Here is a 26173-nt window from a genome sequence, read left to right on the forward strand (position 1 = left end):
TTTTGCAGCAGATAAGCTAATAATGGTCACTAAATGCAGTGCTGTGCCTGATTTTAAGCTACGCTCTTTTTTTTTTTTTTTTTTTTTTCTGAATTTCGGCAGCTGGTAAAATATTTTCACTGCGTTATTATTGATAACCCCGAGTACCAGGCTGAAGGGGAATATGAATGCCTTTTTTGCTGCTTTTAGCATCTGCGTCACTTGTCCCTTGCAAACACAGTGCTGTAAGGCTGGAATGACCAAGTCTGGATTGGAAACTTAATACCTGTCAGGAGCAAAGTAACCAAGAATCTTTTCAGCTGTTAAATCTGGAACAGACTCAGTGGAAACCATGGGAAGGAGCAGCGTTTTAGGCCTCTGAAGGCTTAGATCCAGATTTAAAGACGTGTCTCAGTTGGCACTTTAAAAGAAGCATTAGTTATGCAGCTATGCTTGGATTTGCCTCCCACCTCTACTTTTATTTTTATGTACAATTGTTAAAATGTGCTGATGCACAGCATTTGTAATTCTCTGCAAATTCATTGCATTAGCTTTCATGGTTAAGGTTGTTGCTGTGTGAAATGTTAGATGCAGGAAAAAAAAATAGAAGGTCAGTATTTCTGTTTTTTGTTCTTTCAAATTCAATGATCCTCAATGCTTACGCAGAGGACATTTGCCCGAAGAATGGCTTGCAGGCATAGACTGGCAGAAGAAACGTTTGTAATGCAAGGCTATATCCAAAATGCCACATTGGTGTGACAGGAGCATGAGCTCAGCAGAGAGCTTTCTACTGCACTGTATATCACTGTTTGATGTGACCAACCTTTGCCAAGATGCACTGCTCTGAATGTCTCTGCTCAGGTACAGATTTACCTGGAGGACTCTCAGGACTTTGTGTCTTTCCTCCCCCGCGTTATCAGCACACGCTGCAGCGTGCCTGCCGTGGCATACAGTGCTGCCTGCCCACGTCTTCTCTCTGTCCTGTAGCTGTGGTGGGTCTTGTCATGATGCTTGTCATGATCCCTGTGCATCTTGGTGTGTTTTATAAAAATTGGGTTATGAAGCACTACTGCATGTAGGGTAAGCAATGTAGCAGCCACTATTACTGTGGGAAACTGAAGAAAGGAAAGCTGAAGTGAGTTGTGGGTGACGCAAGAGTTAGGAGCAGACTTCCTAGTCACCCAGTGTTTTGTCTGACCCTTACTTCTTCATACCTGATTATCTCCATTCTGCAACATGAAGGTGATAGCACTGCAAAATGCTTTGACATGTGCAGAGCACAAGCAGAAGAATGCTTCATTCAATAACTCTTAGGCAGATGCCTGCTCAAGGAAATTGGAGAAGGCGCCCTTACGTGCAGAGCAGCTTGCAGAAGGGTTCTGGCAGAGTCCTTGCCACAGCATGGGCCCCGGTTCTTTTGAGGAGCTTGACCTTCATATTAGCTTTGGGGTGCTAAGAGCTTGTTCTGATATCAGACCTCTGTGGCCAGAAGGGAGAAGTATTATCATGCCCATTTCTCCACCAATGATTGCCATCTGAAAGCAGGCAGTGGTGGCACCAGTGCATGGTGGTCTGTTGAAATATTCAATTTTACATGATGCCAGCTTGAAGTCACCTTAAAAATAATCTTTTAACTGTAAAATCAGTACGAGAATGTTTGTGCTAAAATGTAACCAGTAGGATGATAGGTTAGAGTACCAATTCCTAGCTGGTGTGGTGTACTGCTACTCGGTGTGAAATCTGAGATGAAGCACAGACTCACATAGGGCTGGCACCCTCTGCTTCTTTCCCCCGGGGAGGGAGCAGCGTGTGTTCAAGCTGTGGCACAGAATAAGCTGTGTCTGGCTGAGGAGGAGGATAAAGTATGCATATGGTTTGTTGGTACAGCTAATCTGACCTGATGACTAGTTACCACCAAGGGAGGCAGTCGTACTTTATGGCCCTTACTAGTCTCTCTCCCACTCCCATCCCTGTACTGCTACTGGTAGATGTCTGACCCTGCAGTGTCCTGATTCAGGGAGCTGAATGGCAGGCAAGTTTCCCTGCATTTTGCAGGGCTAATTTTCTGCTGTTTTTTTTTTTTTTCCTGAACTGTCTTTTGAGACATCAGACAGGTGTTGGTGAGGTAACGCAGAGCAAGAGAGGAGGGAGTATAAATGTTCTTTTATGCAGCAGCTGGCTGTTAGATTGTATGATCTGTACCCTCTGACTGCATCCTGAGTCTTCGTAACAGCAAATGCTACAAATGGAAATACAGGTGTGATAGATACTGCAGGAGTAGATGGTAAAATCTGTGTTCTGGTTTTGGTTTTCCTATGAAATCAGTTGGAAACATGCTTACATGCATTTAATATAGCAACTACTCAAATAGAGGATAAATATAAATCAATTTGTGTACCTTAGCACTGACAAATAAGTTTTGAAGGCCTTTGGCCTCTCATGTTCTGCATTTCGCATCTCACTAGGATGGTAAAGAGTGTTAATGCTTAGATAGCAATCAGGCTGGCAAGGACACTGGAGGGGCTGTCTTGGTAGCTAGGTAGCTAGCAACGATCTGTGGAAATGTAGAGAGAGATTTCTTCACAAGCTTGTTAGCGCTTAATATGAAAGCACTTCATTTTAGAAGGGCCAGATGTGCTACATTTGACTTCTGATGAACTCTTAACAAAAACCGATCTTTTCAGTGGCTTTTTATCTTTGCTAGGGATAGAGAAAAAGAAATTTATTCTTTATGCTTAGATGCTTCCTTCTTTTTCAGTTACTTCCCCATACTGGAATACCTTGATGATTTTTCAAGAAACGCTTTCCATTCCAATGAATAAACATCTCAGTAGGAATATGCTGTATCATTTGAACCTACAATCCAAGTTCTCTTGGAACAAGAACTTCAAATGGCATATAAGAAACTTCAAAAAAACCTTCCTTTCACATCACAGTATGATTGTAGAGTCATAATTTCACCAAGGTTATGTCTGTTGGTGATATCTATAAAGAACAGTTTCACAGTGGGATAGCCAGCAGTGTCTTTTCATACCTGAAGCATCACTAGGAAATAGTGAAGAAATCTGACACCACTCCATATATTTTTATGCTATAGGATTCATTTGATGATCTATAGAAGCTGCTCTCTATAAATACAGTACACATGAGACAGAAAGAAAACCTCAAAACCTATCAGGACTGCTACGAAGAAACAAACAAATAATTCATAAATTCCCTCCTGTTTCTCAAATCGTAGAGAAACTGCTCTGTCTTACGTGTCAAGAATGGGGGGACGTTGCGTTTCACTAATGTCAAGAAGTGACCATACCTAGACTGCATCCAGTTGACAATAACTTGATGGTCTGTGCCATCTCACCTCTTGTACCACCATTTTTTTATGTTTTCTCTAATCATCACTATTCTCAATGGAGTCTCAGCTTGTTAAGTTCTGCACTGATATGTAAGAAGGTATTATCACTGCTCTGATGAGACCACCATCTGTGAGGCAAAAAAGGGAATCTGCCATCATCTACCTTTCTTTTTTCGTTGTTGTTGGGTAATCTTTTAATCCAGTAATTTTTTGATCAAAATCTTGCAGATAGTACATGCTGAGTGACCTTATTGCAGAGATCAAATGAGGAATTGTTTGTTAAATAGCTGTATCGGGAAGGATTTTCCACGAATGGGGGAATGTGCAAGGAAAGGCGTGACAAGACTTCTGTGCTGATTCCTGTTATTCACTGTTGGATCAAGTATAGTGGATTTGGAGTGCATTTGATTTTATCAGTCAATAAAAACTAAGTAGCTTTGTTAGCTAATGTTTAATTAAACATCAAAATACCTACAGACTATCTCTTGTATATGCTGTATGCCATCACATTCTCTAGTATATGCCATTTCTCAGTAGTCTTTGAGTCCACTTAATGAACTATGTTGTCACCCTGTGTAACTGTCAATACTGTGAAGTCCTAATCGAACAAACGTGTGTAGTTACCTTCATCCCCATGCAGGGCCTGGTGAAGGAAAGCCAGCCATCTACCTAAGGTTTTGTGTGGTAGGGGCCAAGGTTCATTATGTTTATTTGACAATGCAGGGTCCATCTTGGCACTTATCATGACCTTACTGCAAATGCAGTACAGTGAGGATCTCAATATTTAAAATATAAAATAAAATAAGAAGTGAAAGATGGCGAGTCTTTTTCATCAAAATACCATCCGAACAAGAGAATTTACTTAGGGCCAGACACATTGATACAATGTGGGTGCCTGTTCAAAAGAAGTTTGGCCAACCTGCCTTAAGAAATGTTGATACAAAGAAAGAGCCAGGCATATAAACAACACATTTGAAAATATATCAATACCTCAAAAAGTATCACATTTGCACCAGCTGACACCCTGCCCAGGACACTCAGTATACAGTAAAAAGGTGTGACCTGGACTGCAGACAGAACTGTTGTTGCTCTCCTGCATCTTCAGCTTCTCCAAAAGTTTGGTTTGGGGTTAAAACATGTTTATTAAGCACTGCTGGGATGCTCACATTAGTGCCTATGCTAGCTTATGTATTGCAAAATGAATCACATCGAGTTAACAGCACACTTTAACTGCTGCAGCGTTATTTGAATTAGATTTCACACTAGTGAGCTGATGGTCTTGTGACACAACAGAGCAGTCTCCATTTCCCTGTGGATGCTGTGTGCAGTGTGGAGGTAGTTCATTCTTGATAAATTTTACTAAAAAAAGAAAGAGTTTACTTGCTGGAAAGTGGAGCGCCCGTATTCTTAGTCCAACCGCCTTCAACTATCATGAAAAATACTGGAAGGAAAAAAAGTCAAACAAAAACCTTGATATTCTTTATTTTTATTAGAATTTTAACAACATGAGTAAGTTGAAACCTGTAAGCAAAGCGATTATATGAGGAGGGTCTAATAAAGTTGTTCAAGCTACAACCTACTTTGATTGTTGAATCAAACTGAATAAAGCAGGCTGCTTTGATGGGTTTTTAGCTTCCACGAACATAACTGGCAGTGACATCTTCTCTTGCTTTAATGGCAATGGTCTTCTGTGAGCTGGGAGTTTCATAATTAGCTGAAAGTGGAAAAAAAAAAACAAAACAGTTGGTCTGGTCACTACTACAGATAGGAAAATTGCTGAACCAAGACTACTATCCCCAGTTCAGCCAGTGAAATCTCACTAATTCCAGCAGGAACTGATTATTAAAAAAAACATTCTCCCTGAGCAGAAGAGCAAGTCAAAAGCTGTGGATCAAATTCTCAGAGGTTCCATGACTAGTGGTGATTAAGGATCTTAAAAAAGATCAACCAGGCAACCCAAGCACTGTAAAAGCATTTACAGGTTGTTCCCAGAGGACAAATGTTGAGAGTCTGGACTATGTTTCTTCAGAAAGAGTACAGCTAGTGAGCCAGATTCTGTCCTTGGACTTGGGGAGGAACTTGTGTGCTTGGAATGGGAGCTTCCCCAGGATCACAGCTTTAGTATCTGGACTGTGGAGTGGGAGGAGGAGGGAAGGCATAATGTACCCAAGGCAAGAAACAACAGCACAGCTGTTTTGCAGCCACTAATGTAGCCCCCGGATACTGTAGTTCCTTTTTAATCTTAAATCTTCAGGGAAGTGAAACTCATAGACATAGTGGTGTATTCCTAAACATTGTATTTCCACAACAGTGCTGGAAACCACCCATCTCAAATACTTCAGGAATCTCTGCATGACTGAATTTGGGGTGTTCTCCCTCTTTGTCACCTTCTCCAAACCTCACCATATACCACCCAGCCTTTCAAAACATGAGAACCACCCTAGTCCTCCTGCTTCCAGCAACCTCACAACCTCTTCCCAGGGAGCACATTGTCTCCATCTTCATGGCACACTTGCTTTTAAGGAGAAGTACCTGCTTTGTTCTCCATCCAGAAGGCAGTGATATGCGGCAATGTCTTTCTCCAGCTGTTGTTTGCTGGTCAGCAGATTTTCACGATCCCGCTGCTGCTGCTCGGTCTCTACTTTGATTTCTCCCATCTCTGCCTCCAGCTTGGAAATGACAGAGCCTAGGTTCTGCAGCTCAATGTCATGCCAGTGCTTGGCGTCATATAAAGAGTTCTCCAGACCCCTCTTCTGTAAGGGCAGGACAACAGACATCAAAACAGTCAAGTTTTCAGAGGCTTCATAGTCATTTTTATTCCAGTTTGACCAATATGTCTATTGAATATGTTTAAATGGAGATGTAATATTTTGAGTATTCCTTCTTTAGATGCTTTGAAACATTTGTATTATCATTACAAAGGTTGAACTACTTTGGTTACAAGGTGCAGAATTCATCACATTGTCAAGTACTTCCCACCTAGCAATCTCAGTGAAATTATTATCAAGTATCAAGACACTGAAGATTGACATTTGGGGCCCGGTTGTCAGATGTGTTACATTTAATGCACCATGTCAATCAAGAAGAGCCCAGAAATATCTGGCATCTCTGGAAACAGTATCTGCTGAAAAATGGGATTTATGCTTAAGCCTGCATCAGAAGATGGGAATGTTTTCCTTTGATGGCATGCTGAATTCACACAGAATGTGCCCACCCATTGAAAACGCAACATTACTTACCAAGGTTCTCAAAGATTCAGTTTCTGCTTGCAAGCTCTGTATTTTGCAGGCAGTTTCATGGAACTCAGTTCTGAGGCCCTCCACCAGCTCTTCCTCCTGGGTTCTCATGGCTGCCGTCGTTTCAGCCTGTTGCTGGTACAAGTTTGTAACTGCTGTCACAGCCTACTCAAATTATGTTTTAGTTTCCTTACATACCAAACTGACAGCTAATATTTTCACAGTTTGTCATAATTCTAAGTTTGATTCTTGTATATTAAATCCCTCAGCTGGATGCTTCTTAGTGTCAAAATTACCATATTTTCTATGCATTTACTGTAAAATGGCTTATAGATATGTCTATATATTTTGCTTATAGATATGTCCATGTATTTTATCCATGTCAACAAAAGCTGTTCAGCATTCATACTAGTATATTTAAAATTACCTATAAAAAGAAAACATTGCTGTAATTCTTCATTTTGTAGCTATACTACAATTTAAGTGTTTTCGCTTAGTCTATTGGATTTCAGAAGTATTCACACCTTGATTTTTCACATAGGATTCTATGAGTTAGAGAGCAAGTCATATCATAGAAGTCAGAAAAATAATTTCTGTTAATTGAATTAAGATATTCATACACAATTTAATGCTTTTGTTGCTTACGGGTTTTATATGTGTTTAGTTCAGGCTCCTTGAAAATAGGTGAAAGAAAAGGTACCTTAGTAAAAATAAAATTTATATACATTTTTAATGAGGCCTGAGATCAAGGTTTTCAACCCAGAGCTCTGGGCTCTCTAGCAAATACAATTCTTCAGTCAAAACTTATGTTTCTTCTGGCTGACACTGAAGTTAAACTATGCAAAATACTTCCGTTCCACTCTGAAAATTCATCTTGACCTTGTTCTAATTTTCTGATTATGCATTATTTTATTTTAAAAGTAAGGTAAATGACCACATTTTGGTCATTGTGAATGAAATAATCTCAGGTGCAAAAGGTCATTTAAGTACCAGTTAATTCATGAACAGAATTTAGGATTTATGAACCTGTGTTGAAAAGGGCCAAATTTCAGTCCAAACACCAAAAGTGTCCTTTCCAGCAAATTGCACAGAGCCTGAGTTTTCCAGAAATACTTCAAAGGGGCTTGTTCTTCAGAGAGACATCATCCCACCTCGCTAGTCCTGGTGAACCCAGTGTAGTGGTCATGGACCTGCCACTCTGGAGTAATTCATGTCTCCTAAGTCGCGTTGAGAGTGTAGTCTGCATGTTGTTATGATACAAGGACTATAAATGCCTCTTTTTAAGAGACACATAGGGCAGGGACAGTACCTTTGCATCCATATTTATAGCCTCCACACATTACCCAAAGTCTGGCATCTCTTATTCACATTTACCCTGCTGGTGGCCCAAATGCTACCTATAAATCCCACTTGCCCTCACTACAGGTGATGTCAAAATTCATCCAGGAGTTACCCTAAGATGTCACAGCCACCTGACGTTAGCGATGTGAATATTAGAATGGGCAGACGGAGTAGATGGAGGTGGCCACATTAAGACCTAAATACTGAAGATGATGCAACAAGCAAGCACACACTGAATGAACTCCAAAGCTTTTGGGACATGCAAGGTTTTCCCATCCTCCTTACAGGATTACCAGCTGAGTTGCCCCAGAAGTCCTTGTGGGGGATGCCACTGGGCATGACACTTGGCTTCAGCTTTGGGGTTCCTTCTGTAGAGAAGTGCAGATGTAGTCTTTGTGCCCTCTTTACTAGGCAATTCATGATTTCTAGTGTCTCTGCTCTTCCTGTTCCTGAGGTGCTACACAAGGGAAAGGCTGTACTGAACTGTGGTGCACACAAACTGGACTAATGGAGGGAGAGGATGAAATAATCCTCCTAAATCTTGATCATCTTGGTGCCTGAGTTTCCTAGGAATGTGCAGATTTCAAGCATGTCTGTAGAGTTCTGAGCCAGGTGTTGTGCAAGAGTGCAGAATCTCTCATTAGTCTGTTTTTTATGGAATCAAGATAATTAAAGGATGATTAGGGACAGCCACCAACATCCAGGGTCTGATAAATATGGTATCTGCAGAAGGAAAGTGGCTTTTATAAACTCTTAAGACTTCTGGGAATGCATTAGCAAAATATCAAAGCAGGGAGAAACAACTGACATAAATCACAAGATTTTTCTAAACCTTTTATGAGATCTAGTGTAAGGGATGACAGAGGAGGATGTGTAATCATGTGCCCTGGGCAGAGCATTGACATGGATCTACAGCTGGACAAGAGACAGGATGTGAAGAGGAGGATTAAGGTCTAGTTCCATTATGACAGAAGTTTAACAGCTTGATGACTCAAGGTTTACTGCCTTGAGGATGAATCATGAATTAGCAGGATTTATGGATGGCAGAAAGCAATACAGATTAGCAATGAGCAGGGCTGGATATGTGGAATCCAACTACCTGAATGCACAGTACCACATCATTAAATGAAGCATTTTTCAGGGGAAAATATTAAACAGCTTGCGTGCCTTACAAGTTTTTAAATCACTTGCGTCAATTCAGGGAAAGGTTTTGAGCGTTATGGACAAAAAAGTGCACAGGTCAAACCAAAGGACTTGAGATTTGTGGTTACTAACTCATCTAAAAAAAGCCCCATGTGAAACCCTGTTATGTATGAATGTAAATCAGTATGTTTTGGTGCCAGAATACCCATGAAAAATCTAGCCAAGACTGCAAGTCTAGTCAGAAGACAAAGCAAATGAGGCAAGGGAATTAGTCAGAAAATAACAAAAATATTGCCCTGATGTCTAAGTCATAATTTGGACATAATTTGGTACACACAAGGTCATAATTTGAAATACCTTGGTCTCACCTGCTCACAGCTATACCAAAGAATGGGTGCAGAGCAAGGGAATTAAAATATTAGGGACCAAGGAAACCTTCACAGAGAGAGACTGAAGAACTAGTAATGAAGAGCAAAGGAGAGAAGAGAACTGCTCTCTCTCCTCTGATGTCACAAAAGGATAAAGGCAAATTTTTCCCTGTGTGGATAACCAAATGGTGCAACCTAGCCACATAAGAACGTAAGTCCTCAATCTTAGTTGTAAAAAGGTGAACTCCTGTTCTCTGTATAAATAGTAATAATCTGAATAGATCTGTATGACATACAAAACTGTACGAGATACAAAATTGCATCATCTGGGTTTAATGAGAGGCATAGCTGGGGACAAAATGCCCTAGAATGTCATACCAGAACCTACTCTGAACCGAAACTGATTTTCCAGTGATCTCTGCTACTCTGATTCTTCCTCCCACTAAAAAAAAAATAAAATAAAATAAAAATCAAGCAAACAACAACAACAACAACAACAACAAAAAAAACACGAACAAACAAACCAACCCCAGGAATGGCTTAAACAAGTAAGAGCATAGACTAAGATGGCCAAGCAGGGATGTGTTAGGTTATGTCTGCTTGTTGACGTTTCTCTGCAGTGCCTGGTGTTGGCCACAATCAAGGACATGAGAGCAGCATCCAATGGTCAGTCTGGTATGAGCTGGCGGTTTGCTGCCCAGATGATATCTCTCTGCAACTAAAAGACCAGTTGTTGAAGGGGTGAAAGAAATGGGAAGAAGGGAGTTGTGAGGGTGTGTTTGCACAGGAGGAGGTGGAACAATGAAGAATTTGTTGCTGTCAGAGTAATGTTCATTTTGCTGAAACTTAGCATTGGGCCAGGAACAGATTTTCTAGGCAAAGCTGAGAATACTCTGGCTTTTCAGGGCTGCATATGCTTCCTATGGAGATGCTCTCCGGGCTCATGCAGTTTATTACTGTGTCACCAACATCCTTTGTGCTGTACAAGCTGAAAATCAGGCCCCCGCAGACTAACCTTACAAAAACTTTGTTTAGTAATAGTCTGACACTCTCACGAACTTGATGGGACCTCTGGGATGGGTCCTTGTACATTCCCTAGCACCTTTGGTATCACTGTTGTCACAGGATTTTACTTCTTTATTTTGAAAATAAACACCTACTCAGAGCTTGCATATATATTTGCAAACATATTTCTCGCTTTTTTTTCTTGCTGTTCACCTTCACTAGCCCCTGCTCCTCTCATGGCAGCTCTGTGCCATGGAACAAGGGGGGGCTGATTTTTGCTGAATATTTCTATAGCACAGCTGTAGTTGTGATTTGCTGTGCCATGCTCTGCTGTAATAGGCAACTCAGAATGAGACGGCTACTAACAAATAGGATTGGCCACTGAACTTTATGCTTCAGCTCTGCAAAAATACTTACTTCAGCCAGCCACACTGGAAAATGAATGAGTGATCCTTTGTGACAGAGAAAAAGCTGTGTTTAGAGGCCGTTCAGACTCAGAATCGGGAGAGGAGAACACTTTTAAAGGGAATGGCTATTATCATCACTTTTAATTTCTAAGTTAATGTCCAGTTTTTCCACTGCTGCCAAAGGAAAAAAATTCAAGGAGAAACACACAAAAAGTCTGTAGCTGTATACTTAGTGTAGAGCAATATGTTTTGCCATTTTGATTTATAGACCCATTAAATTGTTTGGTGGAGGAACAGCCCTAGTAAGAAGGGTAATGACTGTGACTTGTCCTACACAGAAGGAATCAACTGATTTTGTTTTTCTTAGCCAGTGTTTCAGAGTCTTTAGAAGGCTCTCGAAGATATTCATGATATCAGCAGGGCCATTTCCACTGCTGCTTAATGCTGTGCATCCCACAAAAGCCAACAATATTTATGAGTGTATTTTCCCATGGATTTGGGCCAAAAATCCTTTAGATTTTTACCATCTTTTTTGTTTTGAGAAAAAAGAAAACACCAACCCTCAAAATTACTGCATAGTATCAGACAGTAGTATCTTGAACTGCACCAAAAGGAGCTTGGCGAGCAGGTCAAAGAAGGAGATTCTGCTGCTCTGCTCTGGTGAGACCCCACCTGGAGTCCTGTGTCCAGCTCTGGAGCCCTCAGTACATGAAAGACATGGATTTGTTGGAGAGGGGCCACAGGAAGCCACCAAGATGATCAGAGAGCTGGAACACTTCTCCATGAGGACAGGCTGAGAGAGTTGGGGTTGTTCAGCCTGGAGAAGAGAAGGCTCTGGAGAGACCTTATAGCAGCCTTACAGTACCTAAAGGGGATCGACAGGAAAGATGGGGAGGGACTCTTTGTCAAGGACTGTAATGATATGACAAGAGGTAAAAGCTTTAAACTGAAAGAAGGTAGATTTAGATTAGATATAAGGAAGAAATTCTTCACCACGAGGGTAGTGAGGCACTGGAACAGGTTACCCGGAGAAGCTGTGGATGCCCTGTCCCTAGAAGTGTTCAAGGCCAGGCTGGATGGGGCTTTGAGCAACCTGGTCTAGTGGAAGTTGTCCCGGTCCATGGCAGAGGGGTTGGAACTAGATGATCTTTAAGGTCACTTCCAACCCAAACTGTTCTGTGATTCAATGATTTTGTGTTTTCTTGAAATCCTGTAACGTCCAACATAATGTGAGTTACAGAGCACTTACCTTGGTACGGAGCAGGGCACCTGTCTCAGCACGATTCTTTTCAATGTCTCTCTCCCAGTGGATTCTGATTTTTTCCAGTATGTCATCCAGGCCACTCCCCAGGGGAACATCAAGCTCTTCCAGCTGAGATCCAGCAAGCTGCTTGTATAGCACCTTCACATCCTTGAACAAAAATAACAGACATAAAAGCAGGTGAATTGGACAACTGAATGGTAGCTTCAGAGGGGCTCGAGGAATGGTTAGGGTTGGGAGGGACCTCTGGAGATCATCTAATCCAACCCACCTGCTAAAGCAGGTACACCTAGAATAGATTGCACAGGTATCACAAACAGAGAGAATAATTAGATTTGGTCCCCAAAGGTGTTTCTGCATTAATGATTTAGTGCACTGGAGGGTTTCTTTTTCAGCTGTGCATTTGCCTTGCTTCTCCATGGGGAATCGTGCTGCAGCTCCAGGTTAGTAGAAGTGGTTTCCCCATTGGTGGAAGGAGACTGAAGCACCAAGGCACTGCCTGGAGCAGCCCTCTCACAGTGGCATGTTCCTCCAGCAGTCAGAGCTTGACACACGCACACTGCACATCTGGGACCTAAGCCCGCCACAGCTGCATTGCTAGTAAAGCTGCTAGTCTGGGCTTTGGGTCAAGGAACTAACAGCTTACAGCAAATCAAACCCTACTCTTCCCTCTCTGCTGCACCATGCAATAACCTAGACATGCATCTACTGGGAGATACGACAAGTTGTGCAAAACAGCAGGAGCTCCACAACCTCACAGCTTGTGTGAGCCACGTGGGCTTTTGTGCATGTCCCTGTTAGATGAAGAGCACTCTCCTTCTCCATGGCTGCATTGTGATCCTTCTTTACATATAAGTGCTCCAAAAACATGTAAGCAATAGAGAATTAGTATATCAAGAATTGCATGCCTAAAGGTAGTGCATCAGTTGTACATTGTATTCAGGAACACAAGAATGAATGAGTTCTGCATGTGTATCTGAACTGTCTGGCACCACAATCCTTTTATGTCAGCCTGTTTATATATGCTATTGGCATAAACAAAAAAGTAGTATAAAAGCATCTGGGAATTGTATTTGTAAGCAATGGCCCCAACAGTGACAATACTGGAAAAAAAAATTGATTTGAATTATGTGAATTATGAATCTGTAAGAATGAAAGGCTCAAAATGTACCCACTCCAAGTTCACAAAAGCTTCAAAAGGACTTGACACTGGAGGAGGCACTGGAGGAAAGAAAGCTTTGAATTAGTTTGGCAAAGTCCTTGGGACTTTACTGTGCCAGAGCTCAGCTGGAGTAATTGCAATAGTTGCTTCCAGCCCTTATTCTGTGACTTCTCTTGAGCAGCTTCCTCTGGTGTTGCTGCCATGGGAAAATCAGGTCTGTGCTGGGGTGGTTCTGTGGATGCTCAGATACTCCCAGCAGGTAAAGACAGGAGCATCCTTCCATTCTGCAAGGGCTCCTCACTGGCTAAATATGGAACAAGAGGAGCTGTTGGAAAGCTGTTGTTCTTGTTGTGGTGTATATAGGGGCAATCAGTGCTGGCTTTTCTGGTTTCACAGCAATAATTGCAATACACAGAGATCTGAAGGGGATCTTGTGTATTTCTATCCATTTTCTGTTTTCCCTCTTATCTTAAATAACTTCTGTCTTTCTCATGGCTTGCAGTGGTGATGAAGCCACTGGTTATTTTCTGCAAAAAGTCAGCCTTGGGATTAGACTCATGAAAGTAGAGAGAGGATGAAGCAACCTCATCTTGGCAACGTGTCTCCTTATGCCTGCAAATGTTGCTGAAATCTTGAGGTTGGAGAAATAACCTGTGTGAAATGTAAGGTAGGACAGTGCCTTGCTTCTGTGAGCCATCTGAACTCAAGCTCTTTTCTACTTTTGAGCACAATTGTTTGCTGTCCTTTTGTGGGATTAGCAGTAGCTCCATATTTGAGCCCACATCAGTAACGATGCAGGTTTGAGCCCAATCCTGAAACTGCTGCTGAAGGCAATAAACCACCTTCATGCAAATAGTGCTGGTGAATATAATGAGTAAGTGGGAAAATATTGCAAAACTGGGTAATAATGGGCTTCCCTTCTAGCTGCCTGTCCCCATGACTTGCCTCAGTGGTGTGTTGCTCAGGAGAGACTTGGTTTTGGGAACTGAGCAGCTTGCTAAGCCAAGCAGGATATTTTCAGAAGAGCGTGGTCGATGCTCCACATGAGCGCAGCAGATCAGAGCTTGTTCCCTGCACAAACATTTTCTCTTTAAATCTCTGGCTGAGAATCAGACCTCCCTGTTGAGATGTCCACATATGTGACTGGCAACCTCATGACCTTCATGTGGCGTCTAGCAAGAAATTATGACATCTCTTCCATGTCATTCTTATCAGATGAGAAAGAGTTAAAACTTAAATGTAAGTAATTTGATCAAGCCCCAGAGGTCAGTGCTGTAAGTTAATAGAGAAGAGCAAAATAGGAGCAGTTTTCAGGAGAATCACACCACCCAGAGATGGCAGGTAGAGTGCTTGCTTTGCGCTAGATGTGTGATACCAAGCGGATGAAACAGGTATGCATTGGCTTTGCAGTGTCTCAAGTCTGGACTTACTTCTTCATGAGTCTTTGACAGCAAAGTTAGTTCTTCTTTCATGCTTTCTATCTGACTCTCCAGATCCATTTTAGTTAGGTTAGCATCATCAATCACTTTATATAGGGAATTAATTTCATCTTCCACTGCCTTTCTGAATGGCTGTTCATTTTCATACCTGCAGAGAAAAACAATCAAACAAACAAACAACCCAAACCAACCAACCACCCCCCAAAAAAAACCCAAACAACAAAATCCAAACCCAAACCTTAATACAGCACAGCTCAGCAAGAAAAACCTGCCTTGTTTTTTTTTTTTCAAATGACACCATTTGTGCTAATTAGCTCATGTGTCCCAAACAGAGGCACAGAAGATATACTTTGCTCTCACCTTATCTCACTATGCTTGAATTTAACTTCCTGAAGTACCCTGTCATTAACTCAGAGTGTAATAAAACAAGCCAAGTTGGCAGTCTGCACTACGGTGCTTATCAGCCTGATAGGATTCCTGAATAAGCATGGAGAGGCATGCAGTCTCCTGCTAGATCTGGTATTTATATACAGTATGACTATGAGTGGCTTTTTCTCTGTTTGCTTAACTGTAAAATGATAATACCTGCTTGTTCATCTACATAAAAGCTTTTCAGAGCTATGGTTAAAGAAACCATGTGTGCATCATGCATTATTTGTATTAACAGACAGGCTGATGGCAGTCTGTTCTATGTTCCAGGGTCCCAGCCCATCCTTAAGACCAAATCCTAGTGGCCTCGAAATAAATAGGAGATTTGAGTGCTTTGTTTGTCAACTAGAATTGCTGTTAAAGCAAACGGCTCATTTCTAAACCGTGGCCACAACGGTAGAGAAAAATGTGACAGGCAGTTGCTAGTCTACAGCACTGTTTGCTGTCTTGCTCTCATTGGAACCTTTTCATTTTAGATGTTCCTTTGAAAATGTGGCTGGGTTGTGTGGTGAATCCCCTGGGGTGGAAAGCTTTTGTGTCAAACCCATCCAACATGGGGACATGGTGGCCAGGGAGGTTAGACAAGGGGGCTGGGAGTCAGCTTCATAAACAAGTCCTGCACTTTGCCCCTTGAGAACCACCTGCTTTTCTGGGAGTTCAACAGCTTGGGAAAGTGGCAGCTGATCCCAATGAGCATTAGGAGCTTTCACTGTGCAGTGGATTGAGTTGACATTGATTTTGTTATGTAGACCGCTTGTTCAAGTCAGCTGACATTTTTGAAAAACATGTTTTAAAACTACTTAATATATGAGTGTAGTTTGCTGGATGTAAAGCCATGAAACGAGTATCTCAGAGTTGTACCATTCTGAAATAAAGATCAAACCTAAGAACGTGATTAACACACTTATTGATATGATTAAATAAAATCATACCAGAGAGAGAAGTTTAAGGGATTATAAAAATCAAAGGAAATAACAATCAATTAGTTTTAAGTACAGATTGTGTGTCAGATCTTGTGAAAAGCTGTTTGTAAATGAATGAGTCCATTATGAGTAAATGCTAGAAGGATCACATCTCCTGAGTAAAATTTAAAGAGCTTAATGTACTCATGGACATGAATATTAGGCTTTGCAAACGGAAATACATTAAAAGTAGTTTGTCAGTATTTAAGATCTTCTTTTACTATTCATTTCTGTCAGTAAAGACAAGGTAAATCAGTGCAGCCCATTTATTTTTTCTTATCTAATATTTCCATGCTGACATTTGTAGTGGTGCAGTTTCTGCTTTACAGATACTGCAGCAGAATGATTGTTACTTCCAAAGCCACTTGTGTTGTACTGGAAATTAAAACTAAAAATCACATGGAAGTTTGCCTTTGTAAAATGTCAACCCAAATTTGAATGAAAACTGACCTCTCAGTAAGAGATCAATGTCTGTATACCAAAAAATAGCTGAAGTAATTTTACTAGTGCACATTTTTGCTACTATAAATCTTCAAAATCTTCCAAAATAATGTTAACATCATAATTATTTTGATGTTACAAAACACCTCCCAAGTCAGGAGGGGCCCATTCTACTCACTAAGTGTTACTCCCCTATAGAGTAAGGGTTTGTCAAAGCAAAGGTGCAAATAAAGTGGCCAGCGAGATGCCACCACAGGACTACCTGTCTTTAAAATCTTCAGCACAGGCTTGAATGTTCTCAGTGTGCAGCATAAGACGAGCATTTTCGAGGACTGCTTCACCCACCTAGAATGAGACAACAGAACTCAAGCAATTAAGAGCTTCAGCACATTAGCTACGTGCCTTGTACACGTATCTTAAGCAGATGTATAGCTTTGATTCTGAAAATAATCCTTTAGCTGAGTGCTGTTCAAGTCACTCATTCCAGATAATTTAATCAATTAATTTTGTACATATAAATTCACAGATACTCTGCAAATAGTCTGTAATTTGTTATCAAACTATTCATTGCTTCTAAGCATTAATATTCTTGTGGAAACACTTTTATTCTGCTCATTGCAACGATCGAAGTTCATTACTGTGTGCAAGGTACGTTCATAATTTCAATCCCACTTACATCTTCTAGATGCAATTTAAGTAGCACTTGTGCAATTTCTATTCTACTTCCATATCAGTAATCCTTTCCAGGGCCGTCCTCTTCAGTGAGCTGAGGAATACTTGTTGCTCAGCTCCAAGAGCATCATTTTTCTTCCCTGATGGGATCCTGTAAGCTCTTGTGATAGATACGAGACCTGAGAAGCCCACAGTCTCTGAATATTATTATACCAAATGTGAAATGTTTTTGAAAGATTGTGCATATCAGACTGCGGTGTCATTGCTATGGCCCTGGGGAGGTATCTTTAATGCCTAGGAGGCATTTGAGGGGTAAGCAAACCCGGAAGGCTTGTGACATAGCGGGTTGTTGTTATTCTAGAGGGTTACATAAAATTATTAAAAAGTGAGAAAAGACCACTGCTTGTCATGGAGTCATATGTGCACTGGGCTATGGAGGTGACCGAAGACATGCTGGATTCAGTACCAGGATTAGAGCAATTATCTCTGCAAATAAGTGTCTGGGGGCTTCAGCCATCCTGTGGTCCATGCTGTTGCTCTGGAGAAGCTAAACTCAGCAACTCTTGGGTCTCTTTCAGAAGATACCTGTGGAGATTTGCAGTTGAAACTAAACCACCCCATGAATAGCAACCACTTTTTAAGCAGGCCAGGAGAGTTCTTAAAGTACAAATCTTTCTTTAGATAATTAAGTCTGCAACTAAATGAGATTGCAAACCCCCCGAAGCACTCTGCTCCCCTGAGGCAAAACACGTCATGCAATGTGGAGGTGGACATGGAAGGCTGAAGCTACATGGTAATTAAAATTCATCTTCACGAAATGTGGCTTACTGCTCCAGATGTCTTACAGATGCTGGGACAAACAAATATGAAATATGTGAAGGCATCTGATAAGGAGAGATCTGGAGGAATACCCTATTCCCCACATCAAGAAGTCCACAATGGATCATGAAGTTAAAAGCACTCTGCATCTTTTAACTCTGAGGAGGCATGAGAGTTAAAAAAAGTGGTTTGCTTACTTCTCACCTACTGTTAGGAACAAAAAGGGAAGGTGGCTGTGCCTGGAAGCTTGCAGCTGGAGCCCCATTCCCGCCAGCTCCAGCTCAGGGCTTGGCTTCCAAAGGAAACAGAACTGATGCCATTGTATGGGCAGCCAATTTTTCATTAGTAAGTGTGGGATTTCTTGGGCAATTCTAACAGGTATGACAGAGGGAGTGGCCATCTCAGAGACATGCAGCTCCATCATGTTTCATGACAATAGCATCTAGACAGAGGAGAAAGTTCGCATGAATATACAGCCACTGGGCAAAGAAGTCCCAGTTTCGGCATGAGAAAATTAGAGAGCACAGGACCATGCAGGAGTGAGAGATGTTACGAAAGCCACAGATGTGAGCAAAGAGATGATATCTGATGGCACACCAGCCAGCCCCGCCATGCGGCACACAGGTACAGAAGACGTTTATGTCCTCTCTTGCACAGAGAACGGGCTCTTCTTCATTATTCAACCCCTTGTTTCCTTCTCCCTGCTTTTTTCCAGCCCCACTTTACCAGCACTGGCCTAACTCCTCAGACCCCAGGTCATCCCTTCTGTGGCATTTCAGAGCTGCTGGGCAGACACAGAACTTTGGGGACATGCTGCTCTGCCGTCTTCAGGTCCCCTTGCACCAAGAAACCTGAGTTTCTCCTGAAAGATGGAGAAAAGACATTTAGTTTTTACATGGCAGCAGCATGGAGGTAGAGGCAGGTCTTTGATCCAAACTCTGAATGTTTTTTTCTTTTTTAATGTTCTTTTTTCTACAGAAATTATTTTGTCTTCCTGCCAAATCATAAACATATGGATTGTCAAAGAGCTTGTTTTTTTTCCCGACTCAAATCAGGGAGCAGAAACACTGCCCCATGGTTTGCCCTCCCCTGTCAAAACAAGCCCATTTGCCTCTAGCGTTGAGCCCCTGCAGTTACAATATCTGACCTAACGTCTGATGAAAATTAATGCCTTTGAAAGAACTAGGACCATACCATGAGCGAAAGTAACATTAAATCCTGTGAGCTGCACGGTGCGACTCAGAGGTACGTTAATGGCTAACTTCAGAGGCTGGATTCTGTGTAAAATGTTTTTTGGGCTGCATTGCAAGTAGAAGCAGGGAGTAGCTGGTGATTTTCCACTGCCTGGATTTCTGCCTCTCTGCAGAGGAAAACTGGTTTTAAAAGCACTTTTCAGTAGTGATCTTCTGGCTTTATTGAAGCATTTGGGGTGGTTTCTTACCTGCCTCACGAGTGAATGTCTCTACCAGAGCCCTGGTATCATACTCCTGAGGACTTGATTAATACCTGACTCTCCTCTTCACAGACCAGCAGCTAATGCCAAATGTTCAGTGAGGAAGTCCAGGGCTTTCCAGAACTGCACACAAACCTAAACTGTGCCATGTAAGTCAAAATGATATAAAAATGTCGAATGTTTGGAAGGCTTCAGGGATGACAGTTTTAGGGGGAGCTAGCAGGCATTAGCCTTTCAGCCCTCCTGGAAATGAGCTGTGTACTCTTTAAATCCGACAGCGAACCTGAGGCATGAACAATGACACAGTAGTTTCTATGTAGAAACTGGGTTTCCTAAAAAGTTCTCCCTGATTTGCATGAGCTGTGAAAGCCCTTTCCTAGGCATAAGAAGAAGAGATGTAAGCCTTCCATCTAGTGGCTCTTTCGTTTGGTTTAATTCTCCTAATAATCGACAGCTGGATGCAAACCCTCAGTATTAGTGAGACTGATTCATAGCCACTTTGCTGACACATGTACTAAAAAGCATGATGCAGCAGTTTAGGAAACACACTTCTTTGTGCTCGTTGGAAATGAGAGGGCTCACAATGCTGCAAGCACTTGGGCATTGCCTCCTCCGCTTGCAAAGCAGACGGCAATGCTGTCCTCACAGGGCTTCTGGGATGCTTAATTCACTGATGCTTATGTGACACTTAAACAGCCATGATGGGAAGTGTTACAAAAATGCAAATATTATTACTAATAATAGCTCCATTAAGTCATATATTTGCTTTCAACACTCGCATCTGTGATGTACATACACCTTTTGAACATGATCTTTTTTTGCAGCTCTTGAATTAACACTGAATATTTGTGCTGTAAAACACCTTAAATAGAAAGCAACAACAATTTTGTTAGATTTCATTGTGATTTTATGGACATGAAAACACAGTTTCAATTTTTAGCAAAAAAAAAAGAGAAAATCTTAGCAAAATCTGTATCAATGTGCTGGCCCATTTACTGGGTTATGACTGGCAACAAGGAAAACCAGCTGTTTCAAGGATTTTTGCAGTCTCCAGCCTTGATAAAGGGTGATGTGGTACAGACACTTATGGGGACAACCTGTCCCTGGTTGATTTTTAAGACAGATCTTGACCAAGCTCAGAACTGCAAGATTTACTATGCCTTTCAAATTCTTAGTTATGCTTTATCAATATCTTCATATACTTTCGCTATTCTTACAAACACCTAATCCCTTTCTGAATGCTGCTGAATTTGTGGCCTCAGGTGTGGCCAATGATGAATCTCATGGTTTAATTATTTATGTAATAGAAAATTATCTCGCTTTTGCGTTCACTTCAGTTAAAGCAAATGATGCAGCAGTGGAGAAAGATCAGAAGATGCTGGTCTAGTCTCCCACACACAGAAAGAAGCGGTTGATATCAGCCCTTTGCCTCCAACACATTGTAATTCACAGCTAAATCAGGCTAAAGTCACACCGGCCAATGCCTGCTGCTCAGATGCAAAGCAGTAAACTTGAATGCTTTTGGTCATGCTTTCTCTGTTGAAATCCTTCAGAGCCTGAAGAAGGAAAACCCCCCAGGTAGCAAGATTGGCATTTATTGCATTGCCTTGGGAAAGGTAATACCTGGAGAGAGACTGGCAAGATTGATGGGTCCTCTGCAGATTTCTGCTGCATCCAAGAAAACACAACTTCGTTCATACATTGTATATTTTATAAGTAAACAGGACTGCCTGATTCTTAAAGCACAAGATACCTCCTAAAGAAATTATCTGTAAAAACTGTAACGTTGCTTGTAAAAGCACAAGCAGAAAAATCTCACCCCCACCCACTTCACAACTATCTGTAGAAGGCAGTCCAAGGTTATGCTGTTGGAAGTGGCTGAGAGGACATAAACAAAACCAATTTATTGCCATCCTCTGTATGGCAGTTGACCAAGCTCTGTGCCATTTTGTGGGAGTTTGTTGTGCCCTTACATCAGTGGCAAAATGATATTTCACCAGCTTACAAACACTAATCATGCACTATGTTGCTTTAGAATAGAATCATAGAATCATAGAATTGTTTGGGTTGGAAGGGACCTTCAAAAGTCATCTAGTCCAACCCCCCTGCCATGAGCAGGGACATCTTCAACTAGATCAGGTTGCTCAGAGCCCCGTCCAGCCTGGCCTTGAATGTCTCCAGGGATGGGGCATCTACCACCTCTCTGGGCAACCTGAGCCGGTGTTTCATCACCCCTATTGTAAAAAATTTCTTCCTCATGTCTAGCCTGAATCTCCTCTCCTTTAGTTTAAAACCATTACCCCTTGTCCTACCACAACAAGCCCTGCTAAGAAGTCTGTCCCCATCTTTCTCATAGGCCCATTTTAAGTACTGAAAGGCCACAATAAGGTCTCTCCAGAGACCTTCTTTAGGCTGAACAACCCCCCAACTCTCTCAGCGTGTCCTCACAGGAGAGGTGTTCCAGCCCTCTGATCATCCTGGTGGGTATAGTGTGTAACAGATAATATACAGCAGCTCTCTTGGCCCCACAGTGAAAAAATTACTGTGTGCAAGTCCAAATGTGATGATTCCTCAGACTGTCAGTCCTGTATATTCTCCAGGCTTAATATAAACACCGAGTAAATGCAGAGAGTAAGGCCAGGTGCAATTCAGTATCTGAACAGAAAAACTCTGTTGATGTTTCAAGTGCTCCCAACCATGCACAGGAGTCACAACAGTGATAGACATGGTCCTGGATGTTGATTCCTTCTTCTACTTTTGTGTTTACTCCTGTGATCTGAAGTGTGCTACGTGCCATCTCAGACAAAATAAATCTCTGTGTCTCCCACACAGCCATAATTGAATGGTCACAGAGGCTGAGCTACTCCCTCTCTGTAAACTCGCTGAGATTATTTCAAGTGTCCACTTTTCCCAGGTGCTGCCCTGCTCCGAGGGAAGGAATTACCATTACAAACTACCTCTTCTTCTACAGAAGAGACACATTTGGTTATTTTTCCACAAGAAGACTGGGATAGAGCCTGGAGAAAAGAAGTATGCCAAGGATAAAATGAGATTAATTTGTATATTTGTCACATGAAGTCCTCTCCACAAGGATTTCTCATTCCTCTTGTTTCCTACAAAAATCCTCCCACTTTGTGCCTGTCCCAATTAGTGTCTCCACCTGCTCTGCTAAAACCAGCTGCCCAGGTGGATAATTAGTGCTGTGAGCTGGATACTGGCTTTCCATCATGCCACTGCTCTCAGTGATACCCTGCTGCAGTAATGGGTCTGACCATTGCAATAAAACACAAGTGTTTTTTTCCCCTGAGGGACCCCTGGAATCACTCATTGCCACATTTTTTCCCTAGCTCTGTGTTTGGGAGAAATGCTGGCACCCAGTTGTTACTACTGGGAGGAAAACTACCTGAAACGTGGGATGCCAGAACACATCCCGTGAAGACCGGGAGGGAAATGGCACCATCTGGTTCACTGCAGTCTCTCCTACCCTACTGCAGAGACGGGCCCATCATGTTTCTGATTTTGGGACCGGGAGAGTCCTATGTGGCCATATCCTTGTCTTCTCACTAGCAGGGCAGCAGGAAGAGGCTCCTGTCTAGACTCACCCTGCCCCAGTTTTGTATTTTTATTTGCTGCTTCTTGTTCAAAATCTGTTCCTGTTGTAGGCATTGAGGCTAAAACAAGTGGCAGCTCAAGTGGCTTTCCACCCCAAGACTTTCACAGCTGCTTCATGGCAAGCACATTGAGGGGGTTTATGGCTGCCAGGGATCCCTCATGGCTGAAAGCACCACATTGGCTGTGAATCAGATTGAATCCTCAGAGTTTGCAGGAGGCTGAAAAATGGTACATCACATTTAAGTGGATGTGGACATGTATAGAAAATATGAATATATTTACAAAATTAACATCTAGAAATATATCTGCCAGGCATCTCTCATTTCTGTTACAGCTGAACACCTTTTACTTTTCCTACTGGGACACATCATGGCAGGAGGGTACTGACTTCATGTGGTTGCAGCAGTTTCCACGGCAACTGATTTGACGTTATTTTAATAACTATGACAATTTTGGTGTTGATGCTGGCATACTTTTGCCGATTAGCCCAAAGATGAACAAGTTAATCAGTGTTTGGGCTGGATGAGGTCCTACTTTCATTTTTGGTTAGATGCGTAATATAGAAAAGCAAAGAAACCTATTAGTCAGAATTGTACATAACAGCTCAGATTATGCCTGAGAAAGTCAAAACCCACTAAGTGATGCCTCTTTTATTGATTTAATTGAAGTAATTCAGAAAACTTTATGTATTCTCTAATGTGTTTTCATGGTTAAGTAGACATAGATAATGCTAACCTTCTCTTATTTTGTATGATTCTTGCAAATGCTATTACTTCATAGCTTTATTTTTCTGATACATATTCAAGCTACGTTTCATTATGAGCTGCTCTTATTCGCTCATAAGAAAAGGACATGGAGGCAAGGTGGCAGGGTGACAATATAAAGAAAGCTTAAAAGGAAAGCAATTTTGATGAAAAACCATTACATTATTAGGTTCAACTGCACTATAATATTGGGGTTTCATATAAAGATAAATCACATATCCTACAGTCCTACTTTTTTAGTCTTAACCATAGACCCTGATATATTTTACAGGTGATATCTGCAGATGGGACATTTGTCTGAAAAACACGGGACAGTGGCTGCAAAATATTAACCCTCCAGCTCACATGGAAGTCCCCATCTACCTCAGTGAGGTGATATAGGTTCAAGGGTATGGCTTTTCGTAAGCATCCCAGATTCCAAGCAGCTATTGCCTTCAGCAGCCAGTCCCTTCAGGAAGCTTTATAGGATTAGCAGCAGAAATGTCATTTACCAGTACAGATAACTTTAAAAGTCAGTGCTTAACCAGGCATTTCTGCTGACATGATCTTGGTACAACAGGGTTCAGGCAGCATTCCTCATGTTCTGGGTGAAGACCTGCCCATGAAACACAGCGCACTATAAAAATGCACCCTCTTTCCTATGCCAGAGGTAAAACTCTAGCCAGCCCAAGGTAGAACATGCGATTGTCTCAAGGAACTTAAAGTTGTGTTTCAGGCTTTCTGAAGACCTGCCATCGGCATTTTCTGCGCAAGCGCTGTTGGGAAGAGTAGTGCAAGATGACAAGCTCTGGCTTTTCAGGGTCCTCTCTGCTCTCAGTGGCTGGGAATCAAGAAGCCGAGACTCATGATATGCACTGAGACCTTGAGAAGCAAAGTCCTGCATTCCCTGCAAGCAGGACATCAGCCTGCGAAGTCTTATGGGTCAGCAAAAGGAACTGTTTCTTGTCCATGAGGTCAATGCAAACACTATTTCATACCCCCACAATAAACATTTTCCTGGAGAACCCTGCAGCTTGTGCCATGCGAAGAAGGTGGGTGTAAGGGACAGTCGAATGGCAACAAAGGGAAGGGAAGGGAAGGGAAGGGAAGGGAAGGGAAGGGAAGGGAAGGGAAGGGAAGGGAAGGGAAGGGAAGGGAAGGGAAGGGAAGGGAAGGGAAGGGAAGGGAAGGGAAGGGAAGGGAAGGGAAGGGAAGGGAAGGGAAGGGAAGGGAAGGGAAGGGAAGGGAAGGGGTCACTCATTGGTAGCCATGCAATTACTATTTTTAAATAAATAGAGCTTTTGAAAATGTGATGAAGCAAACAAGGGAATAAAGTAAAAACATGAATTGCTACTTTTTTAAAAAATAAGTGCTTGTAATTACATAATGTTAAGGGATAAACTAATTCAGTCCTAGCAGTTTAATAATTTTAAAGCTTGGTGTAATAACCATGGCTAATAAAAAAGAACTAGAACCCCCTGCTTTTTAGTCAGCCCAGACTATCGCGCCTTGGGGTGCATTTCGATTGCCTCCGTGAGCACAATGCCTGAGGGAATTCTCCTGCTTAATAGGCATTTTCCACAGCACACTGTGAAATTGTAACGCTACTTATTATCAAGATAGTTTTAAAACCCTCTGTCTAGGGCACAGTGCCTTGAAACGAGGCAGCATTCATCATAAACATCAATCCTCACCGCTCATCATTGCTAATGCCTCATGAAGTTCCCTCATTTGCCAACAGTGCTCTGGTACCCACCTGATGGTAAATCGCCTCCCAGTTCTCCCGCAGCGCTCCCCAGCTGCCCACGCTGGCTGCTTTCTTGTCCAGGTAGACCCTGATGTGCTCCTCCAGCTCCTGGTTGACCTGCTCGAGAGCTCGCACCTTCTCGATGTACTCCACCAAGCAGCTGTTCAGGGTTTCGTAGGAGAGAGCCCTACCCTTCTCCAGCCCTGGGGCCAGGGGCACGGCGGCGGCGGAGCTGCGCAGACCCTGCAGGAAGACGCTGCTGATGCCCAGGGCTCTGCGGGACACTCGGGTGCCCAAGCTGCTCACGCCACCGGTAGGGACGGTGCCCACATAGACACCGGGGGGTCTCGCCAGGCTCCCAATGCTCAACCGGCGGCCGGGTGGCCCCGAGCTCTCGGCCGCGGTGGAAGAGGGCTGCTGCCCCAAGAAGGATGATCGGCGCCTGGGCAAGGGCATCCTGCCGTTCCCGCCCGCTGAGCCCTGCTCAGCCCGGCCGCCAAGCCCCACACTGGCGGGAGGGATGTGCCAAGCCCAGCAGGTTGGGGCTGTGGGGGGGTTTCGGCTTTGTGCGATGGCTTTCTGGAAGGGAGGGCTTTGTGCTG

General features: G+C 42.5%; 1 protein-coding gene across 1 annotated transcript; it reads right to left on the reverse strand.

Annotated features, from left to right (window-relative positions):
* Positions 1–2570: 2570 nt before the first annotated feature.
* On the reverse strand, positions 2571–26042 carry BFSP2 (beaded filament structural protein 2). The gene is made up of 7 exons (XM_065830499.2): positions 25581–26042; positions 16788–16870; positions 14685–14841; positions 12081–12242; positions 6571–6702; positions 5864–6084; positions 2571–2679 (listed from the first exon to the last, which is right to left on the reverse strand). The coding sequence occupies exons 1-7, from the start codon at positions 26025–26027 to the stop codon at positions 2571–2573; spliced, it is 1311 nt and encodes a 436-aa protein (XP_065686571.1). The 5' UTR covers positions 26028–26042.
* Between the last annotated feature and the right edge of the window lie 131 nt (positions 26043–26173).

This window comes from Patagioenas fasciata, chromosome 2 (assembly GCF_037038585.1).
Source record: "Patagioenas fasciata isolate bPatFas1 chromosome 2, bPatFas1.hap1, whole genome shotgun sequence".
Taxonomy (NCBI): Eukaryota; Metazoa; Chordata; class Aves; order Columbiformes; family Columbidae; genus Patagioenas; species Patagioenas fasciata.

Excerpts from the sequence above, each read along its gene's own strand:
- BFSP2 (XM_065830499.2), bottom strand. The coding sequence starts at position 26,027 with ATGCCCTTGCCCAGGCGCCGATCATCCTTCTTGGGGCAGCAGCCCTCT. Across the intron at positions 12,243-14,684 it reads TGTCAAAGACTCATGAAGAA|GATGTGAAGGTGCTATACAA; the intron begins GTAAGTCCAGAC and ends TTTTTGTTCAAG. Across the intron at positions 2,680-5,863 it reads CTGGATGGAGAACAAAGCAG|CAAAGATAAAAAGCCACTGA; the intron begins GTACTTCTCCTT and ends CTCTATCCCTAG.